The 15,965-nt window shown below is 33.5% G+C and overlaps 2 protein-coding genes across 2 annotated transcripts in view; one reads left to right on the forward strand and one right to left on the reverse strand.

Annotated features, from left to right (window-relative positions):
• Positions 1 to 1,230: 1,230 nt before the first annotated feature.
• LOC129804133 (chymotrypsin-2-like) lies at positions 1,231 to 2,578 on the reverse strand. The gene is made up of 2 exons (XM_055851216.1): positions 2,490 to 2,578; positions 1,231 to 2,344 (listed from the first exon to the last, which is right to left on the reverse strand). The coding sequence occupies exons 1-2, from the start codon at positions 2,539 to 2,541 to the stop codon at positions 1,590 to 1,592; spliced, it is 807 nt and encodes a 268-aa protein (XP_055707191.1). The 5' UTR covers positions 2,542 to 2,578; the 3' UTR covers positions 1,231 to 1,589.
• A 2,276-nt stretch (positions 2,579 to 4,854) lies between these two features.
• Positions 4,855 to 15,965, forward strand: part of LOC129800948 (MAP/microtubule affinity-regulating kinase 3-like) — a 151,571-nt gene continuing 140,460 nt past the window's right edge. Inside the window, exon 1 of the mRNA XM_055845693.1 lies at positions 4,855 to 9,946. The gene's annotated coding sequence lies outside the window, so the exon portion shown is untranslated. The remainder of the gene's footprint in view (positions 9,947 to 15,965) is intronic.

The raw sequence follows: 15,965 nt of genomic DNA on the forward strand, positions 1-15,965 counted from the left end.
AAAAGGGTAACTTTAACCCCCAATACACGTAAAAAGGGTAATATTTACACCGATTTTGGATCAATAATGCAGGGTAAAATAAACATTTCCAGAATGTTATTTTAACTTTTTCGGATTTCTCTCAGTGATGGTACTTTTGCTGGTACTACACTTTAGTATTACACAATTTTTCAGTAGGACTTAACCGGTAAAAGTTAATATCTCTATTCTATTGTAAAGTCGAATATATACCTCCGAATGTGCTATTCCATTGTTTAATTTCACTCTGTTTGATGTTCTAATATTAGAAAACTCTAGTTCATCGTCTTAGATTTATCTTTATACTTCGTGTCAAGTCAACATTCAGCGTTTAAGGTTTAGTGACTTATGATTTAAGAAAATAACTCTATAGAATTTAGATCTATTCTTTCATTTTCTTTTTGAAAATTTGATTTGTTTATTAAATTCGTGAATTTTAAATTTAAAGTACTTTATTTGATTATTCGATTGTATTAAAAGTTTCGGTGATCACTGTACGGGAAGCGGCGATTTTGAACCCCTTTGAACTTTTGTTTGACGCAAAGTCGGAAGTTCAATTGTGAGTCACATTGGCGGAGGCATATTAACTCGTTCTCACCACCAGACATGCTAAGAATTTCAAGTGACATAAAGCCAGCATAATCTATCTGTGTGCTTTTCCGCATTTTTTTTTCTCACTCAACCTAATTTTCTTGAGTTGAGTTTTTCATTGTTGTTGCTGTTGGTGGACTTTCTGTTTGGATTGTGAGAAGATGAAAGATGTTGAGAGCCATGTGATATCAAAATGCAAATTTGTTTGCATTTTCTACCAAAGTATTATTTGAACATTGACTTTTTTTTTCTTCAAACTTATAATAAAGTCTGTAACAAAAAAAACAAAAAAAAACTGGAAGACATTATTAATGTGTGTTGGGGGAGATAATAATTTGTCGTTATAGGGATAAAAATTCTATATTTTAATTACTAGAAATGCGGGTGAATTTACGCGGTATACAATCTGTTAAACATCATCCCACATTGGATATTTGTGCGGGTGTTTATGGTGAGACAATAGAGTGGGTGGATGATAAAGTGTGGTATTTGCTGTGATTATCGCGAGATAAGATAGCGAATGGTTCTATATTAATATTCCACCTCTGTTGACTCCTCCATAGTCCGTGATTTTAATTAATGTATGCGCAATCTGGCCAACAGGTTGCGATTCAGGAAGAGGATTTATTTAATTTCAGTAGTGTTTTTCGTATTTTCTTCTTTTTTTCCTTTGCTTCTTTTCGTTTTTAATTGTATTTTTAATGCAAATTGAAATATATGGCTAATGATAGGGGATTAAAATTAATCAAATTCAAGGGGGAAAAACGTGGATTTTGAAGCCAGGATATTTAAGAAAAACACGTTTAGTTTTATAGCTGAATCATTGTAATTGTTTCAAAGGTAATTACGTATAATTGATAAGTATTTGCGGGTATTTTGTTATCGTAATTTGACATGGTTTGCTTTATCGAGGCATTTTCATACCAGAAGCGAAGCTCTGTCTTGATATGTAAAGCCTTGGAGGGTCGGTTATCCTTTTCTTAGAATTGTCCAATTATCCAGTTGCGGTGGGATGATACTCGATCATAGACATCTGGGAAACCACGAGCGCAGGGTATGCCCCAGGAAACAATGCCAATAGCGGTGTTACCAGCTGCCAAAGGTCCACCAGAATCAGCCGTACAGGCTCCTTGTCCGACAACTCCTCCAGCACAGATTTTGTGGTCAAAGACCATATGTCCATTTCCTCCAATGTTGTTTCTACAATTGGCATTGGTCAAAGTTTGTACGTGAAGGAATTGAAGATTGGCTGCTAAGCTTCCAGGACTGGAAGTAAGGCCCCATCCTGATAACACAGCGGTAACACCACCACCGACAAAAGCGGACCCCAGAGGAATAGGTTGAATAAGGTTGTTGAAGACAATTGCATTGGTAGTTTGCACAACAGAAACATCATTAGCAATTGTAGTTGGGTTGTACTGTTGATGATTCACAATTCGGGTCAGTGGAAACGATGAACCTCCAGTTGTTCTTGAGTGAGCGCCTAGGACGACAATTGTGCCGCCAGGGGTACGACCAACTGTGCAGTGGGCTGCAGATACAACCCATCGGTTATTAGCCAGGATTCCGCCACAGAAGTGTGCATTGCCACTGGTTCTAAGTGAGGCTTGATAGGGGAATTGACCAGGAGAAGCCGTATTCCCGCCAACAACGAAACTTTCAAGATATTCGGTGATCCCTAGTTCATTTTCCAGGTTATAGACTCCGTTGATGAAATCATGAGGGGTTGGAAGTTCTGCAAAAGTAGATATTCCTCAATTTTGAAGTTATATTTTCCAAACTTTGTCCTTGATTATAAAGACACTTTGAACTCTACATTTAGAGTCAAGAACATGCAGTATAAATAATAAGGGTTTGTTAAAATCTAATCAGAAACTTACCACTAGCAAAAGCTACTGCAGCAAGTGAAGCAATGATGACAAACTTGAACATTTTCTCACGTTTTTACTTAAGTTATGCCACTCAAGAAAACCACTCACCGGTTAATGATGCTTCAAATAAAGTTCTTACCTTCTTTTATAGTCCAAGTCGAGAGTGAATTTTATCAGTGGGTATTTCTGTATGTAATTAGACCACTTTTACCGATAGCTGACCAATAATGGGATTTGCTTTGATTTCTACTGATAACACTACCCGTGGAATTTCCATTGAGTTTCTTTTCAATAATCTGAGTCGAAGATCTATACGATTGAATTTTCCCAAATTTCATTAATTTAGGTACAGTTTTTTTTCTCTTGGTTTTACCAATACCCCGTATGATTTTATCTATAAGTTAGAGGGCGAATTGAGTCATGTTTTTTTTATCTTTGCTCCTCCTCCTTCTTCTTCTGATATTTTTCTTTTAAAATTCAGAATAAACACCCCTGTTTTCTACTTTTTTTCAGCTTCATTAGATATTTTTTTTGAGGGTGATTTGCATGATTTTTTTTCTCACCTCTTCAATTAGGTTTTTCCTTACAGAGGAGGAAACGTGCATATCCCAAGAGTGATTACGAAAGAGAATTTGATTATGGGTTAGAATGAGGTATGAAGCGAGGCGCAGATTGAGTTCAGAAGTTGATAATTAACATAATTCTTCACTTTTCACTTATTGGCCAACTCGATGGTGGGAAAAGAGGAGTGAGATGGTATAAGGGATATTTGTGAAGAAAAAGTTCTAAAAGGAGTGTTTGGTATATAAAATAAAACAAACTTTGTTGAGGATTTGAGGATCTGGATCTTTATATTTTTTGTATATATCTTGTATCCTCTCGAGAGATGAAGTTGTAAAACTTTTCACACAATAATTTAACATGATGAAAATCTGAAAATATGAGCGGTGTGGACAGAGGAGTTATGAACAAAATGAAATGATTTATGTACAATGCACATGCAATGCTACTACACAATGCAATTTCACAAAGTATACCACAAAATATACAATTGAGGTAAAAGTTATATAAAATGGTTTTGTAAATTGGGATGGTCGTTGGTTTGAAAAGGGGGTGGTTTACCGACAAAAAAAATGTGGACAAGGGAAACACGCGAGGATTTTCATGTTGAAGGATTTCGAGAGTAGTTGTGGGAGAAAATTTTACCACTATTGCGATTACAAGCAATACAGAAATTTTCCATCGTGAGATTTGTTTGATAGTTCCATGTCTCCTTTTTGTGTGACGAACAGTGTCAAGTGCTTTTAATAAATGCTCGTTTTATTTTGGCATGTTACGAGTACTACGAGTATGACTACCATGGCATTTACTTTGGGAATTAGAGAAATTAACAAGTATGTTATTCTTCTAGGAAAGTTTGAAATTTTATGGTATACACAGAATAGGGCAATGTAGACATGATTCGCACATAGTGAACCTTCAAAAGATGCGAATTTTCTCTTTGTTTGCAAAGAGATGGTTTGATATTTCTCACCTCGTCTCATGAGGTTAATACCCAGCGCACAATAAGCTTTGTTTTGTAAACATGTTTTCGACATTTCAATGAAAGTGAGTGAGATCGAGATCTAGTCATCTCGCTCACTCTCATAGGAAATTATGGAAACATATTTACAAACAAAAGTTATTGTGTGCTGGCCATTACTGAAATGTCAAAAAATTGTTTACAAAACAAAAGTTATTGTGAGTTGGGCATTATACAACAACCTTTCTTTTGTAAACATGTTTTTGACATTTCAATGAGAGTGAGTGAGATCTAGATCTAGTCATCTCGCTCGCTTTCACAGAAATTTTGGGAAAATGTTTACAAACAAGTTATCGTGCGCTGGTCATAATGCACAACGCACAATAACTTTTGTTTAATAAACATGTTTTCAACATTTCAATGAGAATGAGTGAGATCTAGGTCTAGTCATCTCTCTCATTCTAATGGAAAATTTTGAAAATATGTTTATAAACAAAACTTATGGTGCGCTGGGCTTAATGACCAGCGCACAATCACTTTTGTTTTGTAAACATGTTTTCAAAATTTCCTATGAGAGAGAGCGAGATGACTAGATCTCTGTTTCATTTACTCTCAGTGAAATGTCAAAAACATATTTACAAAACAAAATTTATTGTGCGTTGCACATAATGCACAATGTACAATGACTTCTGTTTGCAAACATATTTTCAAAATTTCCTATGAGAGTGAATGGTCATGAAAATGGCAAAAACTGCCGGGTACATGAAATAAATAAATAGTAATTATAATATTTGATACTTCGTAATGCATTGTGTAGGCCGTAAGTGTAATGTCCAACGCACAATAACTTTTGTTTTGTAAACATGTTTTCGAAACTACCTATGAGAGTGAGCGAGACGACTAGATCGAGATCTCACTCTCTCTCACAGGAAGCTCCGAAAACATGTTTACAAACAAAAGTTATTGTACGCTGGGCATAACAGTTATTCTAGTTGAAAAAGAAGTTCCGTGCGAAATGAAAATAATAATTAGCTGATTTGTTTGAATTACTTGAATCATTTGTAAGCAAGTCAAATAACAATGTCTATGCGAATTCTGGAATTGGTTCGTTAATTTTCTTTTATTATTTGGAAAATTATTGTTAATTTTGAGGTACAGAATGGGAGGAATGAATTGAATCTTTCTGAAATGCTGTATTTTTTAAATTTAAGAATTAATTTTATTGATGTGAACCGTGTGAACGAGAAAAATGTCAGATTTTTTTAAAAAAATATTTGAGTCTACTTCAAATTTTCGACGTAATGGAGCACGGGTTACGGCCCCGAATTTGCCGATGAAAGCATTACAAGCGTAACGTGAGCTTCAGGAATAGGAGTCAATTCACGAAGAAGGGCTGTTTCCATAGATTCCGAGTCTTTTTGGAATGTCCATTCTCTCTCACCAAACTTGAACTGTCATTATGCAAAATCAGGACGCCCTGCGACTACAGTAGTATGCAAATTTTGTCCAGTAGTATACAATTTGCTTTCAATATTGGCATAAATTTCTTTAGTGTGAATAGGCTATTAAAGCTACCTGAAGTTAATTGCAGTTAAATCCGCCCAATCTGTATTTGTCGTATGTCCTGAGAATTTATGTTGCTCTCAATTTTATTGCCTGCAATCAAATCGATAAAATCTAATTGATTAATCTTAACTCCATCTCCTTTCTGATAAATGGTTCAGTATCAGTTTCCAAAGAAACGTGAATGTATAGACTACGTTACATTTTTTTTATTGCACAGAAAGCAATATCACAAATCACAATGGATTCGTCTTGGTATTATTGAAAAGAAGTATTTTCAATTGTAGCACAGAATGCGCTTTTGACTTTATACCATTTTTTATTGAGGTGGGTTGTGCTGAGGTAGTACCTTGGTTTCTTGTTGAGAAAGGGGTGGTTGAATAAAAAAGCACAATGCAATCGTAAAAAAAAACACAGGCATAAGAGTTTTACAAATACACTCTAAATGTTCATGTTTGTGATTTTAGTCATTGATATTACTTCAAATTGAGAATTTCGATTTTCAAATTTAGGATTGAGAATTTCAATTTGAAAATAATCCAGCACGATTATGCTGAATTTGTAGGTGCTTCAATTGCTGACGCTTTGAAGTATGACTTGACGTGAATAGAATATTACACTATTAATCATTGCAAATTATATGGCTTTGTGTACACTTACAAACATGAAATAAACTATTTTTGAAGCACACACTGGAATGAGCTAATGCTCAGTCGAGATAAAACCAATAAAAAATCAATTTATTTGTATTAAACCAGCAACTTTTTTCCATGGCATTCAAATGGGACTATTCTCGGTGTGACGTAAGCATCGCCAAATCCGCATGAAAGATTCATAATACACTGCTAAAAACGGTGTAGTGGCTAAAAGTCAATTCAATTGAGTTTGTTTCTCTCTATCTCTCTCTCTTTAACTAATTCTGTCACACGCACACGATTGTCTTTGGCCAGAAAGTATGACTGGAGTATACTTATAAACAAAAATCAATTCTTTAAGGCATTCAAATAGTGTTAAGTTGAGTATCTGAGTGTTTGTCAGAAAATTCAACATTCCAGTGCGAATGTGTTTGACTTTAAGTTCTGCCAAAGTGTGTCGTTGGGGTCTCCAAGACGATCGGAATGTGTGTGCTTTTGTGCACAGTACTGTGAAGAGGGTTAGGGACATAAGTTTATGAGACAGAAGGATGAAGTGGGAACCCTTTTTTTATATAAAGCATCCCTGCTTTACCATATACTTTAATTCGTTACATGTCACACGTAGTTTCGCATTGTTTATCTTTAGGGATCTCATATGAGGAAAGAATCTGAGAATTTAGCAAAGTTTTTTCTTCTCTGATGAGAAAGTTTTTTATAATGATAACCGGTTTATAATCGATTAAATCGATTCTGAAAACACTTTAAAACTTACTGAAAATAGCTTAGAAGTAATATAATAGCTTAGTTATATCAGATTGTAAAAATTCTTTATCAGTTCATAATGGATTTGAGCGGTTCAGACTATTCAGAGATTGCAAGACCTTGACAACGACACTAAATTTGCTTAAATCGGTTGAGAAATACGCTTTCTGTACATTTTTTAATCTTTAACTTTGAAAATGCGTTATTGGGAATGATTTTATTAGACAGATCAAAAATGAAATAATTCTCGCAATACATTTTTGAGAAATTCTAAAAAAGACTGGTTGAATGTGTTAGGTTGGAGTAAAATAAAATTCATGTTACTGGTGCATAGGTTGGCTAATAAGGCGTCTCCCTAATGCCCTAGACAATCTTACGACTTAAACCGACAGACAGCTTAACGTAATTATAATCAAAATGATCAAAATAATGATCAGATAACATTTCCATCAGTTTCGCACTAAATCCGTTTTTTGCCTTCAGCCGAGAAACGTCTTATTCGAAAACTGTTAATAATATAGTCAAATAAGTAATTTTATTACATTTACGTTATGCTGTCTCTTGGCTTAAGTCGTAAGTGTATCTAGGGCATAAGGTTCAAAGTCCCTCTCTCTAACCGTTTAGTCTCTAGGTCTGATTACCGATTGACGGAGTATTACGGGTTTCTGGCCTAAGGTTTATCAATGTGGCTTGACTTTTTAGAATTCTTACCATCCTACTAGATCCACCAGATCTTGGAAAACCACTTAAATTACTTATTATTTAGAACTGCTAGACCTTTGGGACCTGACATAAACTTTCAGTCTAAAACCAGTAGAAGTCTATACTTTTAGATCTCAGTCACAAACTAGAACTTTTCAAACACTTCTCACCATGTTTGTAAGCAGAATCCCATTTTAAAGCTATTTAAACCGGGGGTCCATCAAACCTAATAAAAACTGAAGCTATTTTTCACTTTTCCTTGTAAAAATTTTGCAGCTATTGCACCGCGACTTTAACAAATTTGCTTGTAGTTCTTGTAAAATTTTGGCGAACATTATGAAATATGTATTTTTTGATAGCTTTTAATGCACGATTTCGAAATATATCAGACTGATAAGTCAATTCTCATTAGGAAAAAACTTGTCAGTAGTCTTCAGTGCCTCTATGCAAAAACGTATGAAAAAATGAAACGTCGAGAGGCCCCTGAGTTAAACTTAGTTTTCTAGAATATAACTTATGTTAAAGATGATATTTTCCAAAAAAAGTTCTACTTTTTACTTTCGTATTAGGGAAAGGCTTTTAGGCTTCGCACACACTCTGGCTTCGAACACTTCATACTTTTCTAGTATTCTGTTAATGAATCTGATCACACTGACAAAGTGCGTGCGAACCCTGAAAGATTTCCCTTATACCCAATTAGCAAAAATTGAATATGACATTTTATCAATTGTTTGTTATTCTACTAGATTACAATGTGTCTTAAATTTGGTACTGTACTGTAAATTACTTGAAGCTTGCTTGTGCGTTATTTTCATTTTCTCAGTGAATAGATGTATTTGTATTTTGTGGATCGTGCCGTGACATCAAAGTCCTCATGGCTGTATTGAATTAATAAAGAGAGGAAATACACAACACGACACCATGAACTCTTTCATGTAGAAAAAAAAAGTTCAAATAAAACCCATCTCAGACAATATGTGATCTGACTGGAGCTTATTGACAAACGTCATATTTCTCAGTGTATGTTTTGTGTATAGGTTCTCTTTCGATTAAATAATGGAAGTTCACACAACTAAAGAGAATGTGTAATGAAAGAAAACTGACATGGAGAGGGTATAAGTATTATCGCGCGCGTGAATTTTTTATATTAGTGTTGAGGAGGTGTGGGTATTAACCGTCGTATCTCAAATACGAGTTTACGTTGAGTTTGTGAAGTGTGTTTTATTCCGTGGGGCCCACTCAGAGCGTTCGGGCGCGGTGGGGACGCGAATAGCATTGTCTGAATATTCGATTTTAACTCTTTATTATCATTCGTTTTGCCCATCTCGTGATAACGCGAGGAGGTGTGAAGAACTTGTGGTTAGATTTCGGTTAGATTTCAGTCATATTGTGGTAACTAGGAGTAAATTCATCATAACCTGCAGTTGTATCTTCCGTTTAGCATGACTCATTGGTGCGTTCGTGAATCGTGACTGAAGTGTGATGAGATTTTAAACGAAAAAAGAAGTAAAAAAAATTGTTTAATTAAATGTGAATTCAAAAGGATATATCCAGCATTCAACAGAGTTTTTGTCTTGTGTGGGAAGAAATCAGAAGATACAAACAGGATTGTGCGAAGGATTTATTGCGTGAGGAAGTCTTATTGTAGTGGAACTAAAATGTGAAAAATTTTTCTTGTTTTCCTTGCCTATCGGTTTTTTTGTTCCTTATGAATAAAGAGGCGAGAAAGAACAATTTATTTTTAGTTCAACGAAGAAAAATATAACAAATAATATTTTTCCTCAAAATATCTCAGCTGTGTTTGTGGGTGCTGTATTCACGTGTTTAAAGAAAAGAAAAAAAAGAAGAAAATTGTTAAAGTGCACAAAACCTTGATTCTGATTCTTCAAACAGTATTCTGTGATATTAGGAAAAAAATAAATTGTGTCTCTGAAGAATTTTTCAAACATCAGACATAACGTCAGGTTGACGCCCAGACTTCCCAGGGAATGTTTTAAAGGAAAAAAAAATAAAAATAAAAAAACGAAGTGCAAATGTATAAATTATCGGTGTGTCTAACCTACACAAGGTGATTTGAGACGAAAAATTCGACTGAAACCACAAACGCAAAGGCAAGAAAGTCAGCAGTGTCTTGAGAAGTTGATGAAGTGAAGAAAATCGTGCAAAGAAGAGAGAAAGATAAAAAACTAGTCATACTAGGTGGAATTCTTTTTTATCTGCTTGCTCTTTCACAATCTTCCAAGTCGTCTAAAGGAGGAGCTTCTTCGTTATACGACGAAAATGTAAATATAGGCATAATTTTTGTTTTTTTTTCGAAAATGGTGTCAAACTTTTGAATGATAGTGTTGGATTTGCTGAGGACAGAAATGTTGAAAATTCTTCATTTATTGATGTTACTATCTGAAACTTGTTTACAGAAAATCACAAATATTTTCATTGGGACCAAGAGATAGTAGCGTTGTTTTGATGTGAAAATCGAAAAAAAAGATAAAGAAAATACTGATTTTGAAAATACTGTGAGATTCATAAATAATAGAAAAATAGTAGTTCTTTGCAGCATTTGTATGTATTCTTACATAAAAGAGTATCGATTGTTGTCATCTGCGTTATTATAAATAAGTGGGGAGGGAAAATCACCTTGATAAAATGTGTTCGTTATATTCTTGTAACCAAACATATATTTGCGAATTATTCACATGTTTTTCTCATCTTACTTCCACTGAAAATCATTATTATTTCCTTGGAATTTTCCAATCAACAACGAGTCATCTCATTTTCGTCAGTCTCTCATTAATTTTCTCGCAATTCATGGAACTTTGACTCTATTCAATTGAATTTACTTTTCTTTTAAGGTTCAAATGACTAATTTTGTCTGTAATTTATAAACTATGTGCACTGAATTTTTAATTTTTCCTGTATTGACCCTCATTTTCTCGAAGAGAATGCAGCGATGTCTGACTCAGATACAGTTCAATTATTATCAGGGAAAAGTGAACACGCAAGTGATGTCTCTCTCGGAGATGTTAAGATCTGTCAAAGGAAAATTTTTAACTTCATTGTCATTGTTTTTTTTTATGAAAAATCACAAATCGTCTATTTATTTAATTTATGTTTAAATTTCGAAAAATATCTTGGATTTTAACATCTTCATTAAGGCCTCTGTTAGAAGTATTTTTTGTATAAAACATCTTTTTGACAAAATTTTGACATTTAACATTTGCAAATATTTTCCCATTTAACATGGTTGAACCGTAGAAGAGGTTGCCACGTCTGATAATGTCGTATTCTATTATATTTTTTAAACAATAATTTAGGCAAATTCTCAGTCATTTTATTTCAAAGAGCCAACTTTTGAACTGTAAAATGCTACTGTTTTCACTTAAAGAATATATTCAGTCAGAAGTTTGAATCAACTTTTTGAAATACTTGCAAATTTTTGTGTTTAAACCAAAATATCAAGGATTTGGATGAACTGACAGCAAGATGATAATATGGGTACGCAGACCAGAGTGTCCCCTATAACATTTTATAAAAACTCGATCTTACCGCTGTTACCGGTTTCTCTGGACCCATGATAAGTTAATTTATTTGTTTATTAATACGTTTTTTGACCAGTGTGCCCCTTTTGTCCAAGTGACGAACTTGAACTATGTCGGAAAATTGTTCATTTTGTAGGACTTTTTAGGGCAGAATCACAGACAGTAAAATGCTCACCGTACTTCGTTAATTTACGCATTTTCGTTGCAATTCCAACGCAAATTCTCAATTAGCGTGTTACCTTATCACATACTCGGTGGCACTAGGTGAAAATAATATAAGAAAATTGAAGAAATAAAACGAAAATACGATAAACGGTAAGCAAACAAAACTGTAAGAGATATTAATCGTACAGTTTTTTTGCTCATCGTTTATCGAATTTTAGTTTTATTTTTTTTTTCAATTTTCTTGGATTATTTTCACCTAGTGCCACTGAGTATGAGATAAGGTAATGCGGTAATGCAAAATTTGCTTAAGAATTGCAATGAAAATGCGTAAATTAACGAAATACGTTGAGGCTACGGCGAGCATTTTATTGTCAATGTGATTCTGCCCTTAAACTAAAAAAACATTTTTTTACTGCTTGAACTCAAAAAGAAAGCAGTTACATAATTGACTTTTTTTCAATTTATTACGGTTCTAAAGCTTAAACGGTAAAAGATATCTACTTCTGGTCTTCGGTGACCCCCAATAAAAAACACTATCTACAGGTGTTTTTTTTCTTTTACTCACATTCCCCTCCATCCCCTTCTAAACCATGTTATTTCTTGGTTTAGTTCGGTATCGGCTTCTATGATTTTGGAGGAGGTCGAGGTGAACCTTTCGTCCATACGTACCTATGACATAAAAAAGCGCCATATTGAATTTTTGAAGGAAAAAGTTTTTACTACTTTAGAAGGTCTATTTTTCAACAAATTTGGTTATATTTAGATTTTTTTGGAATGGTCTTGAGATTTCCAACCCGACTATATCGGACATACTCGGTAGTGAATCGGTTAGGTACCCATAAATGACCTATCTTTTTTATTAAATATTCAAGCTATGTCTATAATGTTTAACTTATTTTCCCAATAGTGTACAAAAGCTGCACAGGGTATCAATTTTTTAATGATCAATTGTTAAAACTCTCACAGTAATATAAATCAGCCGGTTAAGATTTTAGAATCTTCCTAATTGTAAACAAATGTTTCGGTAGGGAACATTTACTAGCAAATTCATCAAAATATTGATATTCATTTAATGTAATATGACGTTTTCACATTAATCTACCTTTACCTATATACACCTTCGACACCTTCGATACCTTCGACTCTTATTCATCTAATTTAGCTTAACAGACGCCTTATCGTCCTTAAGGTAAATTTTCTGTAAACGAGACAAAATAACAATAATTCAGTGAGATTAGGAATAGTTTAAATGAAATGTAATTGAATCATTACCATACAACTTAAATTTAAAGCTGTTTTTGTTATTTATTACTTTGGTGTTGAGGTTGTCGAAATTGTGTAAAGCTCTCATTTTCATGTGGTTGTTTCTCAAACTCAACGCGCGATAATCTTGTATTTATTCACATTATATATATTTTGACATGCACTGATAACAACAATTGCTGTGACGAAAGCAAATTTCAACTCTCTTGATTATAAATCAATCCACGACGAGGATGAAATCTGTTGGTTGTCGAGATTAATACCTAATGATCCCTCTTTTATTTTTGTATGATACCATGACACTGCTTTAAATACCAGTATCTTTTCAACTCTGATAAGAACCTTAATATCAACGCTTAAAATCCATGAAAATTTTCATTGTCAGGTCTTTTGAATGTGCGAAAAATTTTCGCGAATCACATGAGATGATTCTTTTTTTTCTGAGATGTAGAATGTATGATGACTTTATTTATTTATTTTTTTTCTTAATAGACTCAAGAGAATTTTATTAAGTTAAGAGTGGAGTGTGTTGAAGCTTTTTCTTGTGTACATTTTATGTTATCTTGTGTATCTTGAGTTGGAAAATACAATATTCCTCAGGTTTCTCTCACTTTCTTGATTTTAGTTGTACTGCAAAGTGTCTTATGGTGTGCTTGGTAATCAATGCAATTGGCTTGGGACTGCGTGGGGGTTATGGAGATTTTTTTCCCATTATTCCAAAGTGTTTGATCTGCAGAGGATGGAGTTGATGGGTGGAAGAGAGAAAAAAAAATTACATGATGGTGTTCAAATGAGTTGAATTGGAATAAATGTGTGCAGCAAAGCTTTGGAAAAAAAAGGGAGTCCGAATGTAATTGTGCAATTGAATTTTAAAATTGCATGTGGCATATTTATTGCATTTCTAACCAATCTTTTTGTTCTCACTCACACTTGTATCGTTTCTCCCATCGAATTGATTTTTCCTCCATTGGCCATCTCATTCACTCAATCTGTCGATTTTGCAATGATTCAATGGTGGAAATCACCGCAAATGTGAGATTTAAAACGTGTTTTTCACCTGGAAATATTCACATTAAAAAAAGAAAAAAAAAACATAAAGCACTTTAAGTGGAAGAGGGGGACCTACTTATACTTGTGCATAAATCTATGTAGTATTCGTGAATCACCTGCCTGTTTTTCTATGTGAGGGTATCACAGCACAAGGTTGATTTTAATTATAATCGTACCAAGGAAGAGGGATTAAGAGGATTCTGCGTTTATGCTATTTTGACATGGTAATTTATGTGGTTGAAATTGAATTAGATTTTGATGTTTGTATATACATACTCTACAAATGGGATCATACCACGTGCCTTGGAACTTTCAATCATTTAACCAAAACCATTTTGGGGTAATTCTCTAATTTGACTTCCTGAAGAAGCTTTTTAACTGTATTTTTAAACCACGCCTTTTTCATAATTTATCGATAGCTTACATCCAAAACAAAAAAAAAAGAAGATTGGTATTGCAATTTGCTATAGGCTTGTCAAAATGGTGTGGGAATAATAGGATTTTACAATAATAATCTTCAGTCAAAGCAATGGTATGAATTCTATTTTTGTTTTAATCTAAGGGGCGTGGCCTATTTTTTAGACAAGAGTGTGCTAGGCAATTTGCTAAAAATATGTATTCTTGGTGTAGATTATTGTATTATTGCAATATTTCAAATCGGATAGTCAATGAGTCAAATGGGAGAATTCTCAATCTATTTTATAAGTGTCCCGAGTTCGAATCGATTCGAACTCTGGACAGTTATACAATAGATCGAGAATTGTCAGTTCATCAGGAATATTTTCGGTATTTAAAAAATTAGAAAAGGGGCCTGATAGACTTCTTTTTAAAGTTAATTCGAGGTTAGTAATTTAGAATGATTTACCCACTCAAAAATAGACCACGCCTCCAGAACAAGTAAAAAAAATTGAATAGATAGGGCGTGGCTTATTTATACGAAGAAGGATTTTAAGGCTCTGTTTCAAAATTGATAGTGTAGCTTCAAGATTGGGTAGTCGTAACTTTTGAATGGATATGGTCTGAAGTTATTTTAGGACAGAACTTACTTGAGAAATCAAACACAATCATTCTACAAATTAAAGAAATAAAAATAAGTTTACAACATTGTGTAACAGTCCCTGTTTCTTTTAAATAGAAAAATATATATATATATATTTGAAATATCTAAAGTCTTGTTCAAATATTTTTAAAATTAATTTTCTGAAAGTAAAATACATTTTTTTTATTGATTTCTTTTTACGCGAACAACTGATGCATACCATTCTGTTACACAGTGAAATTGAGATGATGTGCGAGATGAGAGGCGTTTTAAGTGAATGAGATCTTTGGCTAATGTTGAAATTTCAAGGAAAAACCAATTATATTTAATATTGTGATGATGTCGTTGAATTTGATGTGTGATATCGTGCAAAAGGGAGAAATTCTCTGCAGCAAAATAGATTAAGATGATATCTGTTGTCTTTGATGCACAAGTTTATCTCATTGGGAAGATACAACAATGCATCATGATATTTAACTAAATTAGGCCACAAATCAACCTCTTATTACCATTGAAATTGGCCATGTGGACATATGTTTAGTTCTATGTTAGTTCTATGTAGTTCTCTATCTATTATGTGGACTATGCTTTTAGTTCATTTTCAAAGGATTTAATATTCAATTAAATATGCTGGAAATTTGTGAATCTAGAAATTGCATATTCTGTAGGAAATGCATAATATTGGAAATTGCAATTTTGTCCAAATTCATGAATGTGCATAAGCTTTTTCCTTGTTGTCTCACACAAAAAAAAAACAAAGAAAAAAAAAAGGAATCTGGAGGAAATTTGCATATGAGAGAGATCCACCACCTGCTCCTGCAGTTGCTGACCACAGAATTTATTACCTTTTTTTCTTTTCATGTGGATACTTTTGATTTAATTTGTCGCAGTCTTCTGGAACTTTTTCTCCCAGCAGAAGCGTATGCAATAACTAAAATTGCATTAAATTATAGGGTTATCAGACTTTTTTTTTGTTTTAATTTTTGTTAAAGAAACTCGTCTTCACGCCATTATTAGTTTTGGATCGATGTCCGTACAACAAGTTTATAATTTTAGGTCTTTATGATTGGCTTTGTGGGTAATTTTAGGAAAAGAAGTGTATAGCGTTTTAATTTAGTCTTGGGTTGTGTGTGGTTGTAAAAAATATGTGGATTGTAAGAGGAAGCTGTAGTATTTTTTTCTTAATAAAAATTGTGTGTTACATATTTACATTGTATGTACATGTACGTTTTCATAAAACTAAAT

Source organism: Phlebotomus papatasi, chromosome 2 (genome assembly GCF_024763615.1).
Source record: "Phlebotomus papatasi isolate M1 chromosome 2, Ppap_2.1, whole genome shotgun sequence".
Lineage (NCBI taxonomy): Eukaryota > Metazoa > Arthropoda > Insecta > Diptera > Psychodidae > Phlebotomus > Phlebotomus papatasi.

Coding starts and splice junctions, on each gene's coding strand:
- LOC129804133 (XM_055851216.1), bottom strand. CDS start 2,541: ATGTTCAAGTTTGTCATCATTGCTTCACTTGCTGCAGTAGCTTTTGCT. Junction 2,345..2,489: donor TGCAGTAGCTTTTGCTAGTG/GTAAGTTTCTGA, acceptor CTACTTTTGCAG/AACTTCCAACCCCTCATGAT.